Raw genomic sequence first — 20,070 nt, forward strand, 5'->3', positions numbered from 1 at the left:
AACCCTAACCCTAACCCTAACCCTAACCCTAACCCTAACCCTAACCCTAACCCTAACCCTAACCCTAACCCTAACCCTAACCCTAACCCTAACCCTAACCCTAACCCTAACCCTAACCCTAACCCTAACCCTAACCTAACCTAACCCTAACGAATTTGTTGTCGTCCAGCGCGTCCAAGGTCTCGCGCCCGTTGTCATCTACCCACGTCACATGGGCCTCCATGGTCTGGTCTGGGCCAACCTCCTCCTCCTCTTCCACGCACCCATACAAACTTCCATGCTCCATGTCGACAGCGTCCATGGCATACACGTGTGCCGGGCCGGAGGGCTTCTTGGTGCGCCACTCTGCCATGTGCTTGTCTCTTTCGGCCTTCGTGTGTTTGCTCATGAAGTGGCCTTCCTTGTGGCAGATAAAGCACTTGCGAGGTGCTTGCCGCCCATAGAGCTTGGGCTTGCTGAACCTCCTGTCCGCCAGGAGTTGCTCCACGTGAGCATCGACATCCGCCGCGCTCATTGGCCTGTTCATGAAAGCCGAACCACGCTGCGACAGCTGCTGCCCCTTTCTTTCCACAGTCGCCGCCTGCAGCTCAGCCTTGGGGGCGTCGCAAACATGAGTTGCTACGTCCAATGCGGTCATGTTGGAGTAGCCGTAGCGACTCGACTCCCTGGCCGTGGCGTGATGCTGCCGCAGGTTGAGCAGGAGTCTGTCGCGCAGGATGCCGTGTCCGTGGTAGGCGGGGAGAGAGACCGCTGTCCCCTCTCCAGCCACTCGTGGAACGCAAAGACGATCTCATGCAACGGCCTGCCATCACCCTTATCGCGGATGAACTCGTCCAGAGTGTACTGCAGCCAGCGGTTGTCACGCGCCAGCTTCATCCCTGCATTCTCAAACCTCTGCTCCATCTGGATCATCACCGACTTCCAGTCTGTCGCAGCTGTCGTGATGACCAGCTCCTTGTAAGGGCTGCGCCTGGAAGGACACGCTGGCCAGCCTCACTATAGGAGACCCACCCCGCAGAAGGGGACTATAAGAACCTTCCTCACCAGCTAGCTAGTTTAGAGTAGTTTCCCTTTCCTTTCCTCTTTAATGCGTAATCTTTGACTATCTCCGAACCTGCTTATACGAACATCTGTAGGCAAACCCGTGACACTCCTCACTCCTCACAGTGGTCGCGCACGGCGCCCGCAGCCATCATGCAGGTAGTGCTCTTCCAAGCCAAGCTGGCTGCACTTGTGAACAAATGACCGGAAGCGACGCCAGAGGCTCACCGAGTCCATCGCGCCAGAGAATTGGTTCTCCTCAGGCCAGGTCTTTTCCAGCAGACCGAGGATCTTCCGCTGCTCAATCTCGTAGGCATTGCTGTGCAACGACGGGGTACGGTACTCGAAATGAGCGAAGTCCCTGCCACCGGTCTTCTCTCCTGCTCCACACCCAAGCTGAGCTTCTGCTCCAGCATTGCCGCGACGCCTTCCATCGGGCGATTGGTCGCGCCTCCTTCGACCTTGTTCGCCATCGTGGCGCTCCCCTGCCGGTACTCCCCACGCACGTCCTGCGTCCCCTTTGTCACATTGCCTTGCTTGGGCTGTTCAACACGGACCACCCGTTCTTGGGTAGGACGAGCGCCCTGTGTCTCGGCCCCCAGGATCCATTGCCTCACATTCCACAGGTCCCGAGGGACCTTCTCCTTGGTGAGACGCTCCTGCAGTGCGCTGCTCCCTGTGTACACCATTGGGATCTCAGCGTACTGCTTCATCATTTCGTCGGTCCACTCATCGGCAGGACGCGAAGCCACTTCGATCGAGTTCATCATCGAACCAGTGATTCGGTGATGAGGAACGTAAAGGCCATGGAGAATAAGGTTGGAGCGGAGCATGTTATACCTGCCGCCGTCCAGATCTCTCCAGTCCTCGACCGTCCAGTCTTCAAACTCATCGGCCACCAAGTGGCGGGCCTGTCCATCCCTCGTCTGGTGAGTGACCAGTATGTCGATGACGTTTTGTAACTTCTTGACGCGCTCCTCCTTCGTGAGCGATGGGCCCATCTGCGTCGTGGCCTGTCTACCTGACATCTCGGACAGTTGACTAAGGATGGCTGTGCGTGTCTCGGGACTTTCTTGGCTGCTTTCGTCGCTCATAGTCCGGAGGTGAAATAGATGGTCTAAAGATGAAGCGATTGATGGCGAGTAATTGTGCGAATGATCGTGAGATTCTTTGCCTTGTAGGTGGAAGGCGTTAAGCCGAACTCATAGCTGGTGAGAAGTCAGGGAGGGGCGAAAATGTATGAAAAGTTGGTATTGTTATTTCTATCCTCTGCAGTACTTTGACGAGTGATTTAAGCACATCGAGCCACACACCATCTCCATACCAAACGTATATACGAGCCAGTCAATCAGCTGCTGCAGCACCAGTCGTGTTCACCAAGAAACTGTGAAAATTCGGCTTCCATTGGCAGTATTTCTTCAGCTCTGTTGCAAGCATGTGACTGCAGGGATGGCGCTGAGTGCAAATCACCCATGTCACCGCGCCATGCAACACATCTTTCCCTCATGACTACTCTTCATACGTCACAATCATATTCTCCAACTACTAATCGTGAACTAATGGTTGGAGATTCAGTCACAAGGACAGGTATGATGACAATTCCACTTGCAGTGATGCCCATCATAAAGCCAGTCTCATCAAATTTGTAGACATCAGTGAGGCTGATACTGTATTTTGCAATTGTGTTCTCCACAAGCATGAACCAACTGTGAATAATAGCTGGATCTTCGCATTTGGCCCTCTTGTAGTTGTATCTACGATTAAAACACGCCTTGAGGTCTGGCTGTCGCTTGACAAAGTTGGAAGCCCAGTGCTTGCTGACGCATGACGCGTCGCAGTCGGCGAGCAGTCAGTTGGCCATTTCTTCAACACCACGTAGTTGCAGGGGGTACCCTCATGAATCCAAGTCAAGAATGAACTTGACAATGACCTGCTCTTCTAGATTGGATAGTCTGTGTGAGTTGGGGATGGTATTACGTCGCCATTGAATCCCATTCTGTCGGCGATGAAGGGTATGATAATCCACCTGGTATAATCTAGCGGCAGGTTGGAGACCTAATTCCGGGTTAGTTTGAAGGGCCTGAAGAGTGAGGACAATATTAGCCTCATTTTTTGGTTGCGCCATGTTTTTTGGTGGACAAATAGCTGATTAGATGTGAAGATGAGAGATTGGGATATTTTTGGTGTGTTCGCATAAGTTGGTGCATTCGCTTATCATTGACGTTATATTTCTTGAGACATCAACATCTAGCACTGGCAACAGGGACTTAATTTAGGGTTTTTCTTGGGTGCCTGAAGGGTGAGATTGATTTTTGCCTCATTAATTGATAATGGCATGATTTGTGGTCAAAGAAATTCACTTGAAAGATAGGAAATGGTGGTTTGGAGAAAAGTTAGGCAATCTGTCACAGGTTGGATACAAGATCTTCATTGTAGCCAGTTCAGAGGTTCAAAGAACATGCATTAAGGAGGAAAGGGAATAACTAACGTCAATGATAAGCGAATGCACCAACTATGCGAACGCACCAAAAATATCGACCCTCGAGACAAAACAGAGCATAAAAACGCAACAAAACATCTAATCGATTGAAACTAAGTGTTATGCTTTTCCGTGGACACTGTAGCAGCTTTCTGACAAGTTCTTGAATTATGACCAGCCTTTCCACAAGTTCTACACAGCCTTACCCTCGCTAATCCTGACCTTCCCTGACCACCACTTTGGGATAATTCTGCCATCACCTGCGCATCAACGTCTTTCTGATCAGTCTCACTCCCTCCCTCATCTAGAGTCATCTCTCCTCTATTCTGTAGTATAGTTCTTTTTGTTCTATGACGCCTGCTAAGGGTCTCATTTGCCTGTCGAAGGATCTGGACCTCGGACTTCAACAAGGTGTTCCGGCACATTGTTGTGTTCATTCCTTTTGAAAATGACTCAAGTGCCTGGATAATTGGTGTTGGGGGGGTGCTTTGATGCCTTCTAATTCGCTTTTCAAGATATTCAGATTGAGGGTTGACAATCTCTCCCTTCTTATATCTTTTTGAGCCCTGGGTATTTTGCTCATGATTCTCATTTTCTGCTTCCATCAATCTACTCCTATACTTTCGCTTCAGAATAGATTGTGCAGTGGATTTAGCTGGTTGTGATATATCTGGAGCTTTCTCTCTCTTGCTAGCTAGGTGGAGGAACTCATGCCATCTAGTAGATGCCCACTCATAGGCTCGTAGGAGTGATGGTTGCAGTTGGTGGGGGAATGCACCATCAAGGCCATAAGTAGCTCCTCGTTGCAGTGGTCGATGCCCACTCTGCCATGCAAAGGAGACATTGTGATCTGCTGTAGCACTCCAGTCATCATACATATTGTGAGGTGAGTGGATTTCACAGACATGCTTCTCAGTGATTCCAATAGATAACTGTCGATACATCTGGCTATTGACTGTATGTGGCCATACTTTATCTGATGCTGTGCGGAGGACATTAGTAAGGCGAGATGGTACCCATACCTTCCCAAATGTCTCAAATAGGATATGTTTTCTAGAAGGACTGGAGTTTGACATCATGAGTACTGGTTGTTCATTCTCCAAGATGGTGACAAGCCAGCGGATATAGATCAAGTAAATAGTAACGACTTTGCCAAGCCTAACAGGTAGGAATCGTACAACATAGAATTCCTTATTCTTGGTGTGCTTTGACTTATGGTGGTTAAGGATATAGACCATTGACCCATTCCAGAAGCAGATATTTCGTCGAGCAGAAGCCTGGTTTTCATAGCTGACTTCCATCAGCTCTTTTGGCCTTGGGGCCTGGCCACAGGCGGTATGGAGACCACCAAGTATCATTTCCTGCAATATAGTGACGAATTTGAGATATACTCTGATTGCCTTATGGCTCCATTGTCCATTATAGAAGAGCTTGAAGGTTTTAGGTGACCCTCCACAGGCCTGGGTTAAAAGATTCTGCCGCATGTTACTGACAATATGCTCATTGGCAGGGTGCTGGATGAATGAGAACCCAATTTCTCGATTCACTATGTCATCCTTGATAGTTGCTAGGTCAATCTCTGGCTGTAGCCCAAGCATCAATTCTGCACAGAGTTCCTCAGCTTGGGTGAGGAAGAAATGTGGGAGCTTTCGGAAGTCACTCATAGTTAAGCTGAACTCTTCATTGAGTGTCACTACCTCTCCATCATCACTCCAGTGGAGGAAGACTGTAGGGGGCTCAGTCTTTGCTATAGTATGACCATAGTTTCGAAGGTCATGCATCTCAGCATAAGGGGTTAGAGACCCAGAGAGCATATACCTGAGACGCACTTTATTGAGCTCCTCTAGATGTCCTATTTGTGGTCGTACTTTGAGGTTGATTATTGGATAGGCAGTGAGTGGCAATGCTGACTCAAGGAAGATGAGGCTTTGGATATATAGAAGTCCAGATAGATTTGTGCAATAGTCTCGAGCTTGATGGAAGCTTTGGCCATCTCGTGTGAGTCCAAGGATTGCACTGAAGTAAGTCAGAATGGTTGATCCAGGCCGCCCATCTGGTGATTCTTGGGTAACTAGGCTCAAATTGAATTGGAAATACTGCTCAAGGAAATCCTGAAGGGCTGAGTGAGCATTTTCTCCACTGGTGGAATTGAGGGTGCCTTCTGTGAGAAGATCATTACCAGGTGGCTCCATATTCCAAGCATCTTCTCCAGCTTCTGCATCATCATCTTCTTCTTCATCTTCTTCTTCATCATCGTCTTCTTCATCATCGTCTTCTTCATCATCGTCTTCTTCATAATCCCTATACTCTTGCTCTTCATCTAAGACTTCATCTCTCCCATTTTTACTTAGACCATTAATGCCTTCCTGTAGATGTGGAAAAGCACTCCAGCCTTGTGGCCATTGCCCACCAGATCTCTCAATGATATTCCATATTTCATGATTCCAAAGCCTCTGTAGCTGCTCCATAAAGTTAGGGGTGAAACAAGCATCAAGCCTGATCTTATTCCCCCCATACTCCTCAGGCATGCGATAGGCTCGTAGGACAAAGGCAATAAGTCGGAACCATAGGCCTTCATATCTCTGGTATTTACGCTGCTCAATCACAAAGGGAGATGGTTGGGATCGATAAGTCTGTGGCTTTGTACTCAGAAGCCAGCATAGGAGGACACGACTAGTATGCTTAACAGTCAGCCTACATCGACTGAGAATAATGGCTGTAGCTTTGAGAAAGCACTGGATTTTTTCCTCATCATTTCTTGGGCTAATGATATCTGGACAATCACACCTAGGTATGTAGCTGAGGACCTTATCACCCTCATCATCCCTTGTACCAGTCTTGGAGACATGTACATGTGTCATTTCTGATAGGATATCACGCTGCGAATTCTGGAATAACTGTGGCCACTGAGTCCGTTGAAGCCAGAGACTGGAATGGGTAAAGGACTCTGGATTTGAAGTTATGAGAGAGGCCTGAGACTGGTCTTCCCTTGCTTTCTTGGCTCTCACCCTCTCCCGGGCAAGTATGTCTTGGATATGTTGCTTGGCATGATGTGGAACAGCTAGTAATGGTTGTTCTGGAGTTGAGATAGCCTGTGTAGGATCTGATGTAGAAGAGGTAGAGGCTCTTTGCTGGGAATCATTGTTCACCATGTGCATGTGCACCTGAAACCAGCTATTTCCAGCCTGTGTTGGGGAAAATCTCTGACATGCGACGCCAGTTTTCCATGGCATCTTTGGAGGGGGCTGATCACTATTAGCCTTGGATGGCCTTCCTCGCACTCGGGATTCTTCCAGCCATGCTTGTTAAGACAGTGGGATTGAATCTTCCGGAGCTGTCGTGTGGTGTAGGGACATTGGGAGCATCGGATCCCATCAGTGAACAGTGAAAGGTAGGGAATAGGAGCAGTATTCGATGGAGGAACTTGAACATTAGCAAGCTCAAGCTGATTACAGATGATTGATGGAATTTCCTCAAGTGCTTGGATTATCCTTTGTTGCTCAGCTTGTGGCAGACCACGATGGCGAGTTCGTAAGTGAGTAGGAATCTCATCAAGAACACAAGCAAATTTGCATTCTTTACAAATAAGGAGATGAAATCTTGAAAGGTGATAGAATGGATCCATTGTCTATTGTAAGGACTTGGATAAGCAAGATGTAATTGTAGTGATTATCAATGTTACAGGACTAGTAATTGATATTGAGTTTGCTGATATTGTCAGAAAGAAACTATCTAAAATGCTTGCCAGCCTTGTGTCCTTTTCATGTTTTCCAAGATTTTGTGCCATTCTGACTGCCTTCCTCATTTAGCCTAGCCCCCCATCTTCTGCCACTCTACCCTGTAATACACATCTGCTGTCACGGTACGCTAGCGTCTTCTGCATGACCGTTACAGTACGCTAGTGTTCCTGCATGATGTAACAGCACGCTAGCGTCCTTTGCATAACCACCGTCCGTCATAGCATGATACTGTCGTCCGCATGACCACCGTTTCTGCATGACCACTGTTCCCACGCTACTTTAGCGTTCCCTGCATGACTGCTGTCCTGCTCGATGCTGGAGCCTCGCTCACCGCTACCAGCCTCACACCCCACTGTAGATCTTGTCAACTACAACCTGTGTAGATATATAGACTAGATAGAACCTCCCTCTGTTACCTGAATGTTGCTCCCCAAGCAACGTCCTCGTCTCCTACCCTGAATATACTGAACTTCCTGTCCCTGTCTTCTGTCCTGGTATCTGTTACCATCCTGAACATCCTGTCCTGCCTGTCCTCGTCCCTGTCTACCTGTCCTGCCTGTCCCGTCTTTGAGCTATTGGGTTAGTCTCATAGAACCTTCCTGCCTGCCCGTGACATTACGTTGCTTCCACCCATAGACACTGACGAGATGTCTGCCCGCCCGGAACCCCCGATCGTGCCTGATAGCTTCGAGAGCTTCAGCGAAGGGGTTACCAACCACACTGGTGCTTGGTTTGAATATGTCCGCTCCTTATTTTCATACGCTGATGAAAAAGAACAACTGCCCCTCCACCAGACCCGGATGCCATGGACCTGTCCCATCAACGCCGCGCCTCCCGCCGAGAAAGGGGTGAATGCTACCGTTGCGGAATAAAGGGCCACCTAGTGGGCCAGTGCCCACAACCCGATAACCGACAGCTCCGCTCGGCTGCACTGTCCCCTTCCTCTACTGCCGCGACGCCCCAGGTCTCCTGCTCCCACCACCGCCGTGACTCCTTCTCGTCCTTCCACTCGGACTGCCCCAGTGATGGACCAAAAAAAAGGAGCTCGCCTGGAATAAGCCGCCCCCAGGTGGAACCTCCCGGCGCAACCCCGAACCAGATTATTCGTATCTCGGCCGCTGCTGTACATGGTCTTCCAATTGAGGAAGAATACAATCAGCGGTCAGATCTTATGATCCTCCCTGTGGAACTGTCTCTTCAAGACCGTTCCTTCCCGACATACGCCCTGACTGACTGTGGTGCAGAAGGAAAAGCCTTCATTGATGCCACCTAGGTATCCCTGCACCGAATTCCGACCCACCCCCTCCGTTCTCCATTTGGAATCGAAGTATTCGATGGAAGAGAAACGGAAGCTGGAAAATTGAATACTGCCGAAACCACTGCAACGTTCCTGGAAAGCCCGAGAAGCTTCGGGCCTTACACAACGTCCCCCATAAAGATCGACCCAGTAACTTGCCCCCACGACCCCAGGCCCTTCGCAACTTGAACATTGTCCCGATCTCGAAGGAAGGTGCCATTGCCTATTCCCGCCGGTCTGCCTGTCGACTGTTTGTGACGACACTGGAAGAAATCGATCGAATCCTGAACCGTCCTGACTCCCCGGACTCTGCAAGTCCCCGGAAACCTGAACCCTTTTCCCTGCCCGCCGAATTGTCAGATTTCACCGATGTTTTCTCCCCTCGCGAGGCGGAAAAACTACCACCACACCGACCCATGGATCACCATATCCCCCTGGTGGAAGGTGCGAAACTGCCTTTCGGGCCCCTGTACTCCATGTCCCGAGACGAACTGAAAGCCCTCCGTGAATGGCTCGATGAAAATCTCCGGAAAGGTTTTATCCGCCCCAGCTCCTCGCATGTTGCCTCTCCCGTTCTGTTCGTGAAGAAGGCTGACGGAGGACTGCGTTTCTGTGTCGATTATCGTGCCTTGAACGCTGTGACCATCAAAGACCGATACCCGCTGCCTTTAGTCAAGGAAACTCTGAACAATCTGCATGGAATGCGCTACTTTTCCAAGATTGATATCATCTCCGCTTTCAACAACCTCCGAATGACTGCGGGAGAAGAATACCTGACTGCCTTCCGCACGCGTTTTGGCCTCTTTGAGAGCCTGGTCATGCCGTTTGGACTGACGGGAGCCCCGTCCTCCTTCCAACGATACATCAACTCTTCCCTGAGAGAATATCTCGACCTGTTCTGCACGGCGTATTTGGACGACATCCTGATTTACAGTCGTACCCGTGAAGAACACACCGAACACATCCGTGCGGTCCTCGAACGCCTCCGCGCCGCTGGATTATACGCCCAGGCTCCTAAGTGCGAGTTCTACTGCACTGAAACCAAGTTCCTAGGCTTGATCGTCGGCCGTGATGGCATTCGAATGGACCCAGCCAAGGTCGCAACAGTGCGTAATTGGCCTACCCCGAAATCCCTGACAGATACCCAAGCCTTCCTCGGCTTCGGTAACTTTTACCGCCGCTTCATTCGCGACTTCTCTAGCTTGGTCGCCCCGTTGACACGCTTGACGAAGAAAGATGTCCCTTTTGTGTGGGATTCTACCTGCGAATCAGCGTTCCGAACCCTGAAAGACCACTTCTCCTCTGCCCCTGTCCTGGCCCATTTCAATTGGGATAAAGACATCATCCTCGAGACCGACGCGTCCGATTATGTGTCAGCTGGTGTCATGTCCCAATACGATGACGATGGTAGCCTCCGCCCTGTTGCCTTCTTCTCCAAGAAGCATTCAGCAGCCGAGTGCAACTACGAAATCTACGACAAAGAACTCCTGGCCATCATCCGCTGTTTCGAGGAATGGCGTCCTGAACTGGAAGGTGCCCCTTCGCCTGTGAAGGTTATCACCGACCACCGAAATCTGGAGTACTTCATGTCTACGAAGCAACTCAACCGCCGTCAGGCCCGTTGGTCTGAATTCCTGTCCCGATTCAACTTCCACATCGTTTACCGCCCGGGTAAGCTAGGTGCGAAGCCTGATTCGCTCACGCGCCGGTCAGATGACTTACCCAAGGAGGGTGATGACCGTCTTCTGCACCAGAGCCAAACCGTCCTGAAGAATCACAACCTACCCGATGCTAGCCGCCAGACTCGCCTGAATCAGATCGTCCTGCCGACGAATCTGCAAGAACTCTTCCGCACTGCATATGATTCTGACCCTGTACCCCGTGCTGCCTTGGCCGCAATCCTGAACCCTGAAACGAGCCGCCTGCCGACACTCACCCTGGCCGAGTGCTCGGAGCGCGAAGGCTACTTGTACGTACGAGACCGCTTGTACGTTCCCGAAAGCGATGCCCTGAAAGCAGAGCTCCTCCGCCTGTACCATGACTCTCCTGTCTCGGGACACCCAGGTCGTTCCAAGACTTACGACCTCCTGTCCCGGGAATACTATTGGCCTGGCATGGCAAGATACGTCGCCCGCTGGGTTCGCCAGTGCCATACCTGCCGCCGCGCGACACCCTTCCGTGATGGCCAGAAAGGCCTGCTTCGCCCGCTGCCAATTCCCGAGAGAGCATGGCGTGATATATCCGTTGATTTTATCACCCACCTGCCCAAGAGCAATGGCTACGATGCCATCCTTGTGATTGTAGACCGGCTAACCAAGATGCGTCATCTGGTTCCTTGTCACGGCAACTGTAACGCCGAAGACACTGCCCGTCTGTACCTGAAGAATGTCTGGAAGTTGCATGGCCTTCCATCGACTATCGTCTCGGACCGAGGACCTCAATTCATTGCCGAATTTTGGAGGTGCCTGTCTCGGTCCTTGAGAATTGAACCAACCCTGTCCTCTGCCCACCACCCAGAAACCGATGGTCAAACCGAAAGAATGAATTCGGTCTTGGAACAATATCTACGTGCGTACGTAGCATATCTACAAGACGATTGGGAAGATTGGTTGCCACTAGCCGAGTTCTCTGGCAATGCGCATTACTCTGAAACCACCAATATTTCCCCTTTCTTTGCGAATTACGGATTCCAACCCCGGATGGGATTCGAGCCAATCTCCGACCTGCCCGATTCCGCCCAGTCCCGAGACGCTGCTGCCTTCGCTGCCCGAATGGAAGAGATAACAGAACTGACCCGTTCTGAAATGGCAATGGCCCAAAACTTCCATGAAGAGCAGGCGAATCGGCACCGCCAGCCACCTCGCCAGTTCCAAGTTGACGACAAAGTCTGGCTTGACGCCCGGACGATTCAAACCGCCCGGCCTCAGAAGAAGCTAGACTGGAAGAACTTGGGACCGTTCCGCATCTGCAAGATCATAAGCCCGTACGCTTACAAACTTGAGTTGCCTGCCTCTATGAGGATTCATCCTGTTTTTCATGTGTCCAAGCTCCGATACGCTGACACCTCTGATCCCATCCCTGGTCAAGTTCGTCCACCTCCACCTCACGTTGAAGTGGCTGGACAAACTGAGTACGAAGTTGAAGAAGTCTTGGACTCCTTCTGGGAACGCCGCGGCCGTGGACGCCGCCCCCGCTTGAAATATGTTGTTCGTTGGACCGGCTACGATGACCCAACAACTGAACCCGCCGAATACCTGGAGAATGCAAAGCAGCTAGTGGAAAACTACCACCGCCGTTACCCTGACAAGCCCGGCCCCTAGGTGAACCCTCCTGGTTACCCTCTCGGCATCGACGGAGCTCTGCCGTAGAGAGGGGGGTACTGTCACGGTACGCTAGCGTCTTCTGCATGACCGTTACAGTACGCTAGTGTTCCTGCATGATGTAACAGCACGCTAGCGTCCTTTGCATAACCACCGTCCGTCATAGCATGATACTGTCGTCCGCATGACCACCGTTTCTGCATGACCACTGTTCCCACGCTACTTTAGCGTTCCCTGCATGACTGCTGTCCTGCTCGATGCTGGAGCCTCGCTCACCGCTACCAGCCTCACACCCCACTGTAGATCTTGTCAACTACAACCTGTGTAGATATATAGACTAGATAGAACCTCCCTCTGTTACCTGAATGTTGCTCCCCAAGCAACGTCCTCGTCTCCTACCCTGAATATACTGAACTTCCTGTCCCTGTCTTCTGTCCTGGTATCTGTTACCATCCTGAACATCCTGTCCTGCCTGTCCTCGTCCCTGTCTACCTGTCCTGCCTGTCCCGTCTTTGAGCTATTGGGTTAGTCTCATAGAACCTTCCTGCCTGCCCGTGACATCTGCCACCATTTTCACTGTTGGAATATATCTGATCTTAATTCAACATTCCTTAATCCATTGCTTGATATGGAATAGTGCTGTATGGTAATGTGCTTAGTTGTCTTCTTGACACCTAGGAATTTTGCAATTTTAATTATCACTTAGTTAGGGTTAACAGTGCCAGCTGCCAACACACCCCTGTAGTGTCAGCCTTATGAAATGTAGATGCTGTTGGATGAATGTTGGATAAACTACATGGAGGATGGGTATTGTGGGGAATTTGCCTTCAGTCGGGTTAACCCTGGGTAAACCTGAGCCTGAATACTCCAGCTTAGTTGTCCATGATAGAAGAACTTGACACCTTAGAGAATGAATAGAAAGTAAGCTTCACCATAATGATCAATCTGTATACCAGCACAGTTCCACATGCAGTTGTACAGGATCATGAGTGACTTCTCAAGTCATAAAATCTGAATTCAGTATATTGTTCCAACAGTTATCACCACCCAAGGGAGCCTTAAAAGTCTCACTCTGGCACGCTGAGAAACCACCTCATTAGGTTTTGCATTGCCCCCCTCAATTCAGTGTCTCGAATTCTTGCCAGTTTCCACACCACCCTCAGATTCAAGTCTGGCATCACTCTCACTAGGACTATCAACAGCATTGCTTTCCTCATTTGATGGAAGCTCCTTGAGTGAAAACCCCATGACCTGAGCAACCACAGCTGGGTAGATAGCATCAGGTCTCAGCCGCTCTTCTCTTCTGACAATAATCTTGTCGATCAAAGCTCCAGGAACCATTTTATCTGCATCAAGGGAGTAGTAAAGGGTAGCGAAAGTTTTCCAGTCCTTATGATCAGGAGTAACTCTGATTTCCTGCTTAGGACCAAGGCCACGAACTTCCCGATAGCCTCTTATGAAATCAGTAATGAAAGTGTCATGTACATCCATGTAAATCCAGCCCATTTTGTTAAAGTCTATGCTTTTTTGATAGCAAAGGGCTTGAAAGATTTTATGAAGTTCCAGATTGAGTTTGTCCTTTTTTTCACGACGGAGGTTGTTTTCCTGGATGGTAGTGACTCTGTGCTTAGTGTCAATGAGAAGTCGGGCTGTTGGTTTATCATTGTCTCCTGAAAAGCGATCAGAATAGATGGTGATGGCATTGTTCATCTCAATCCGAGTATGATATCCATGGTATTTTAGGTAGCCAGGATGAGCAGAGTCAGTGGCAATAGTTGCCAAGGCTTTGGTAGACTCAAGACCAGCAGGGCTACAGATCCCAAAACATGGAAAAGAGAGGGCAAAAGTCAGAAAAGAAGAGGCCTTCATGTTGGTAATGAAGTGGTGGAATGCAAGGGATGAAGAGGGAAAGGTACAGATAGCAGTGATTGCACAAGGAATATGATGGTGAAGAGCAAAAAAGCAACAGTTCTCACATGGAGCTTTTCACAGGTATTTATCAAAATGTCCCTCTACTTTCAAGTCCTATGATACCCTCTGCTCTATTTCTATATGCTTGCCACACTGCAGTCCTGAGGATATTCGGCCTTGACCTTGCTTCTCTAGCGCCTTATCTCTGAAATAGAGAAAACAACAAGCAACTACAGCCCACAAAGCACCAGATGCTGATCTGTGCAAGCTCACAAACATCCTTTTCTTCACAAAGGGGGAGAGGTCCAAGAGACTTTGAGCAGGAGAGTGCTTAAGTCAGGCCAAGCTATGTATAGGGTCATGAAGGTCCTAATACCATTAAAAGAGTAGGACAGTGCATGCATCCTATTAATTTTGCCGCACATGCTTTGAAAGCTTTGCCCAGAGCGTTTTTAGTTGGAATCAGCTTGGGAGATAGAATGCAGCAGCTAATACAGCTAGCTGATAAATAGCAAACCATGTAGAGGTTGAAATTAGCGCACAGCACAGCAGAAAACCACAATGTTAAATCCCTTTGCTGCATATCGTATCAGCTGTCGTATTGAGCTGACGAATAAGGACTAACTAGGGCTTTTCTCTTTGATTTTAATAGCAAATTCTTCTTTTATTGCAGAGGGCTACTACGCACATGGCTTGTGAAGAGTTTGGGATTGTTCTTGAGCCCACTGGAAGCATTGATATTAGCCTACATGTCAGAACAATCTACTGAATTCAGATATTATCACTTTTAGAAGTCACTCGTGATCCTGTACAACTGCACGTGGAACTGTGCTAGTATACAGATTGATCGTTATGGTGAAGCTTGTTTCTATTCATTCTCTAAAGTGTTAAGTTCTTCCGTCATGGACAACTAAGCTGGAGTATTCAGGCTCAGGTTTACCCAGGGTTAACCCGACTGAAGGCAAATTCCCCACAATACCCATCCTCCATGTAGTTTATCCAACATTTATCCAACACTACACTTATATGACTTTATGTGACTGATGTTCAATTCATGGGCTTCTCAGTAGGAAGAAGCTGCAGTACAGCAGTGGTATGGTAGTGCACTTGATAGCGCATTTGCTGGCTGTGTCAGAGTTCGCTCTGGTGGTAGGTGGATTATTTTCCTATGCCAAAGGCTAGCCAGCAGAGCAGGGAGGGATATACACACACGTTTAGGAACAATACATCTTCCCTTGCCTTGGCCTGGCAATCAAGTCAGCGATCTTAGTCAATTCTGATATCCAGCAGCCAGTGCAGAATAACAAAAGCCCTTGTTCCACAAGCCTGCCCACATAGTGCTAGCCAGATTTCCACTGGGAAGTGAAACAAAAGCCTCACAAGAATAGTTTAGTATAAAGCCAGCTATCAGAGAATCACTAAGCTGGCGCGGAGTAACTATAAGCCCACAGGAAAATCACGAGACAGATCCCTGAACACAACAACTTGCATAAAGAAACACGATAGCCTGGGTCTGATACAACATGTTTTTTTCTCAATGTCCTCTCTAGCTTCTGCTCTGGCGTCTCCAGATAGAACTACCACTTTGCCAAAGAGACATGTAGCAAAACTTAATAGCAAAAAGTTGGAAATTTACTGTTGTCATAAATGCATTTTAATATGGCTTTTATGACTATTGACATATAGCAGCTCTTGAATCCATGAGTGGCCAGCCAGCCCATGAGGAGATTAATATTGAAATAATTGCAACTTCTACTACAATACAATATTACTTAAGCTGGATCGTTTATCGTTCATCGTTTATCGTTTTTGAGTCCAGTGCTGACAAAACTGACTTGGCAGCTCATGCTTTATGGCATTTGCATTATAGAAACAACCAGATCATAGCTTTCAGGACAGTCCCATTAATATGTAATAAAACTAGTAGTCTTCTGCACCTTTTCTCTGCCTCCTAATAAGCTTAGCTCAACTAGCTTGGCTTTGGCCTAGTTTGCCTGTAATAGTCTCTCACCTCTTGTGTTTTCGATGATTTAGATTTGATAGTCATTATCAAGCATGGATCACGGGCCAATATCCACTAATTCGTGGGTTGTGGCTGAATTAATGCTCACAAGGCAGCACAGATCAATGGCTGGTGGCACCTAGGCTACAGCTGCTTAGCCTATCCTCTCTTTTTCATCAGCTAGCAAGACAGGCATCGCCAGATGTTGGCCATCTTTGTCAAACTTCATGGCACTTCTATGGTGTGGGACTTGTGGGCATAGTGAACATAATAAATACCTATACTTTGCCTCGAGTATGGGCTGGCTCTCTGTAGAGCAGCACACCGCCATCTCCTTCTCTTTCTCTCTTTCTCTCTTTCTCTCTTTCTCTCTCATTCTTTATAGCACCACTAGCCCCTGGTTTTCATGTTCATCTAACTCTTTGGTCTAGTCGCCAAGATGAAGATTTCTTCTCTCACATCTTTGTGCCTGTCGATTCCAGGCCTGAAGAACTGTGTATCTGGCTCTACTAACGATGTTCAGCCGACTCAGGCTCCTGGCATTGACACACTTCCTGGATTTACAGACCCCTCCAACCCCTACTACTTAGAATATCATGACTATCAGGTGGAGTATCACTATACCGGGTATGTCACAGTATTCTCTAATCGGCTTGATCAGTCCATGGGACGAAGAGCACTCCGTATGCACATTGGTGGAGAGCATAAGGTCGCTACTCTCTATGACAACAACCTGCACCATGAAAAGTCTGACGATAGAAGCCTGGAACTCCCTCAAGTATTTCAATCTCTGTGCCTTTGGCAGAATGTCAAATCCAAGGATATAGAGTGGGTCGTCATAGACGTTGATGAGATTTCTACATCCCAGATGCTGAAAGACTATCGCAAGCGCCACTTGCTTAACCCAAAGGATGAGATCAAGGTCGTTCCTAGCAATAATGACTGGGCTCTTTTCGCCAAGACTCGCAACTACAAGGATGCCATTAGAATGGTTCCTGATTCTACAATCGACAGAATCCTTGTCAAACGACAGGATCGTGAGGTGCGCAACGGCGAGTTTCCTGTGGTGATTGCCGAGGTCATGATGTTTTCTTACAAGAAGCCGTCCAAGAAAAAGAAGGTTACTACAGACCTTGTTGATGCACATGCTGCTGAACTTGCCTCAGAAGAGGTAGTGGATGCAGCGATGAAGGCAGCAAATGAGGCTATGAAGATTGATATGATGGAGCTTTTAGAGACTAGTCCAGATGCCTTTTCAAAGACTACATCAGGGGAAGGAGCTGATCTGGAGAATGCTTCTGGGTCATCTTCACAGCCAGTTCCAGACTCTTCCTACAGGTCTAAATGATAGTACTCTCGTAGTACTAGTGTCAGGCCCTATACTCATACTTGGCAAGGGCAGACCTGATATAGCTGGACTGAAAGCTAGCAGGCCACTAAGCTCCTATGAGGGTAACTGTAAGGGCTGCACAATCTTATATACTAATTCCTCCTGTATTCTGATAGCTTTAGCTAGTCTCTTCCTCCCTACCTCCTCAATGCATGTATGTTGACTATCTGAACTGGGTACAATGAACCTCTTGTCTATTCTACAGCTTATAATGCACATTATCCCTTGAGCCACATCCCACCTCCCACATCCCACCATTCGGCCCCTTGTATTACTGCGACGACAGGTTGGTATGATCCTGTACAACCACACGTGGAACTGTGCTGGTATACAGGTCAAGCTTGTTTTCTCTATTCTTTCTCGAAAGTGTCAAGTTCTTCCATCATACACACTTAAGGCTCGAGTTTACCCAGGGTTAATCTGACAACACAATACCCATCCTCCATGTAGTTCATCCAACATTTCGTCCAACATTTCATCCAACAGATATGATAGATCCCTCTTTTTCTCTTACAAAAACAGTCAGTAAGTCTGCACAATTGGTACTACAAGCTTGTGTTTTGTTGAAATGATTCAAATGATAGTGTCTATGAAAACTTTAAAAATACAGAGAACCGCCCACTCATCTTTTTCACACCATGCAGCCGTATTGCCACTAACAACCAAGTCTTCAGCTAGCAGGTTGGCCATTTTCCATGGTCTCTGAAATCATATCCTCGATTTCAGTAAACAGAGTTTCCAGAGATGCACTTTGCTGCTCCTCTTCCTCAGCGAAAAGATTTCTCATTGCAGCCCCCTCATCTTCCTCATCTTCCCAGCTGCCTTCCTCATCCTTCTTCACTGCCTTCTTCAGTTCCTCCACCCAGTCTATCGGCTTGTCGTTATGGTCGTCTTCTGGATTCTGGGCTTCCTTTGCTGGAAAATGAAAGTAGAAGGAATCAATGTCGACCATCTCCCCCAACACAGCTTCTTGCTCTGTCCTGATAAGAATTGCTTCGACTGCTTTGTTGTTAACCGCTGCTGCATCCTTGTAGTACTTGGTGTCCAAGATTGCTTTCCACTCTTTATCGTCAGCACGGACTGTGATATCTTCTGTGGGGCCAACTTCGCGGTCCTTGCGGATGCCACGAATGAGCACGTCTGTTTCTATATCTCCGTCAACTTTAGAAAGGACCCAATCAATATCTTCAGGGTTGCGACCGCGCTTCTCAGCTAGGGAAGTGTAAATTTGGCCCAGGCTAAGCTTCTTTTCACTTTCGGCCTCCATGTCGTTGTTAGCAATAAAGATGGTGGCCAAATTCATCCGGGGATGGAAACTGATGATATCAATCAACTGGTATTCTCCATCACTATCACGAGAAAGAACGGAATCTACATCCCCAGAGACCCTGACCTCGTAGCCACCGTCCTCAATGATACCAGCTTGGGCAAGGCTAAGAATGGATAGAGCCAAAGGCAAAGAAGCCGAAAAGAATCTCATTGTGGTGATGTTGGGGACAGATATAAAAAGGGATGCAAAAGAGTGCAGGGCTAAAGAGTGCAGGAGCAACTGGATGGTTGGAATAGTAGTGTGAGGATGAGAGATGTGATGCTTCTGTTCTCGAAATGGGTGACATGTGCTGGCCTTTTAACTATTTTGCCAACAGCACCATATGGATTCTTCAACCACTAAGTTGTGATATGCCTTTTTTTTGTTCATACAGATCAGCAAAGGCCATGAGCCACTTGATCGCGCTTCTACAAAATGGATAGCCCAGGGTGGTCCACAAGGTGTAGTGGCTTCATGTGGCCCCATGCGCCAACAGCCCGGGCTTGACGACAACTCTTGCATTGAAACACCAGCAGGCAGGCTCACATAATAAACTATCCTGAATCTAACTTTAGTTATCAAAGAGTCGTGATTATGGGGTGCAGAGCCAGCTGATTGTCATAGTACAGGCCATAGCCCTAATGCAAAAGCCTAGTAACCAGTGCACTTGGATTATGAATGATGCAATGTGAAGAAGCTGTCAAGAAACCTCACGTGGCAGGGCCAGTGGGAGCCCAGAATTCCATTTATCCCTTGTCTCCAGTAGGCACCTTGCCAAAAAGATATTCCACCACATGTAACTAGATCTTGTGAGTTCCAATGTTCACCAGATATATCAGAGCATCAAAAGGCCCTGTTTACAGATAGCAATATCCATATACTGTCTTTATTGATAATCTGACATGATCAAAAGCCATCTATCACTTATGAATGCTTGACAAGGATGGGAGATGATGTTGAGCTAGCTAGTTGTAATGAGTCTACCCCTGATTCTATAAAACCTAAGCTAGGCCTGCAATGTGTATGCTGAATGTGCTGCAATGAGCATAAAAACTTGCAATAGCCATTTGCAATAATAGCTCTCACTTCTCTTCTTCCCATCACACAAAGGCATAATCATTTGTATTGGGGAGAGCTAGGTGAGAGGCCTAGATCAACAGGATACATGTATCCCAGTAAGACACACAAACCACCCATGAGTATGCCCAAGAGAAAGGGAACGAAGAAGGCTAAATTTAAAGCGACAAGTTGTCATTGCGAACACTAGGACCTTCCTTACATGGGTAGGAGCCTTCTTGACTGCTCTAACCTTCTAGAACCCTAGCACTCGGCCCTGTTGTGAAAAGCTAGAGACAAGGAGGGCGTACTTATTTTCTAGGCGCTCACATCATTTCACTAATCCCAGTAAGTGGACCAGCTACTTGGGCTAAGGAGCGGTTGGGTTGGCTGATTGCCAGGTCTTTGCCTATGTCATGAGCTTCCTGAAGATGTGTCTTGCAAGTGAGGTTTGAGATTTATCTAATGTTATACATGGGAAGTACTGAAACTACCTGCAAAATATGAAGATTCTCCAAATGTACA

At 48.2% G+C, this 20,070-nt stretch overlaps 6 protein-coding genes across 6 annotated transcripts; 2 read left to right on the plus strand and 4 right to left on the minus strand.

The window, feature by feature from the left end:
* Positions 1–140: 140 nt before the first annotated feature.
* HOO65_050001 (uncharacterized protein) lies at positions 141–2,135 on the minus strand (the record flags this gene model as incomplete). Its single annotated transcript, XM_071003261.1, has 4 exons — positions 141–750; positions 813–970; positions 1,166–1,502; positions 1,544–2,135. Coding segments are annotated over 4 exons (1,697 nt in total), but the record flags the coding sequence as incomplete, so codon positions are not given.
* A 2,079-nt stretch (positions 2,136–4,214) lies between these two features.
* Positions 4,215–6,753, minus strand: HOO65_050002 (uncharacterized protein; the record flags this gene model as incomplete). The annotated part of the gene is made up of 3 exons (XM_071003200.1): positions 4,215–4,373; positions 4,543–6,193; positions 6,308–6,753. 3 exons carry the CDS (start codon positions 6,751–6,753, stop codon positions 4,215–4,217), a joined length of 2,256 nt encoding a protein of 751 aa, XP_070858061.1.
* A 1,312-nt stretch (positions 6,754–8,065) lies between these two features.
* On the plus strand, positions 8,066–11,877 carry HOO65_050003 (Retrotransposable element Tf2 155 kDa protein type 1; the record flags this gene model as incomplete). The annotated part of the gene is made up of 2 exons (XM_071003113.1): positions 8,066–8,465; positions 8,534–11,877. The coding sequence occupies 2 exons, from the start codon at positions 8,066–8,068 to the stop codon at positions 11,875–11,877; spliced, it is 3,744 nt and encodes a 1,247-aa protein (XP_070858062.1).
* Positions 11,878–12,999: 1,122 nt separating this feature from the next.
* On the minus strand, positions 13,000–13,746 carry HOO65_050004 (uncharacterized protein; the record flags this gene model as incomplete). The annotated part of the gene is made up of 1 exon (XM_071000753.1): positions 13,000–13,746. The coding sequence occupies one exon, from the start codon at positions 13,744–13,746 to the stop codon at positions 13,000–13,002; it is 747 nt and encodes a 248-aa protein (XP_070858063.1).
* Positions 13,747–16,229: 2,483 nt separating this feature from the next.
* HOO65_050005 (uncharacterized protein) lies at positions 16,230–17,138 on the plus strand (the record flags this gene model as incomplete). The annotated part of the gene is made up of 1 exon (XM_071000754.1): positions 16,230–17,138. One exon carries the CDS (start codon positions 16,230–16,232, stop codon positions 17,136–17,138), a length of 909 nt encoding a protein of 302 aa, XP_070858064.1.
* A 712-nt stretch (positions 17,139–17,850) lies between these two features.
* HOO65_050006 (uncharacterized protein) lies at positions 17,851–18,660 on the minus strand (the record flags this gene model as incomplete). The annotated part of the gene is made up of 1 exon (XM_071000755.1): positions 17,851–18,660. One exon carries the CDS (start codon positions 18,658–18,660, stop codon positions 17,851–17,853), a length of 810 nt encoding a protein of 269 aa, XP_070858065.1.
* Positions 18,661–20,070: the final 1,410 nt, after the last annotated feature.

This window comes from Ceratocystis lukuohia, assembly GCF_044167205.1.
Source record: "Ceratocystis lukuohia strain C4212 chromosome Unknown Supercontig5_pilon, whole genome shotgun sequence".
In the NCBI taxonomy this organism is placed as follows: domain Eukaryota; kingdom Fungi; phylum Ascomycota; class Sordariomycetes; order Microascales; family Ceratocystidaceae; genus Ceratocystis; species Ceratocystis lukuohia.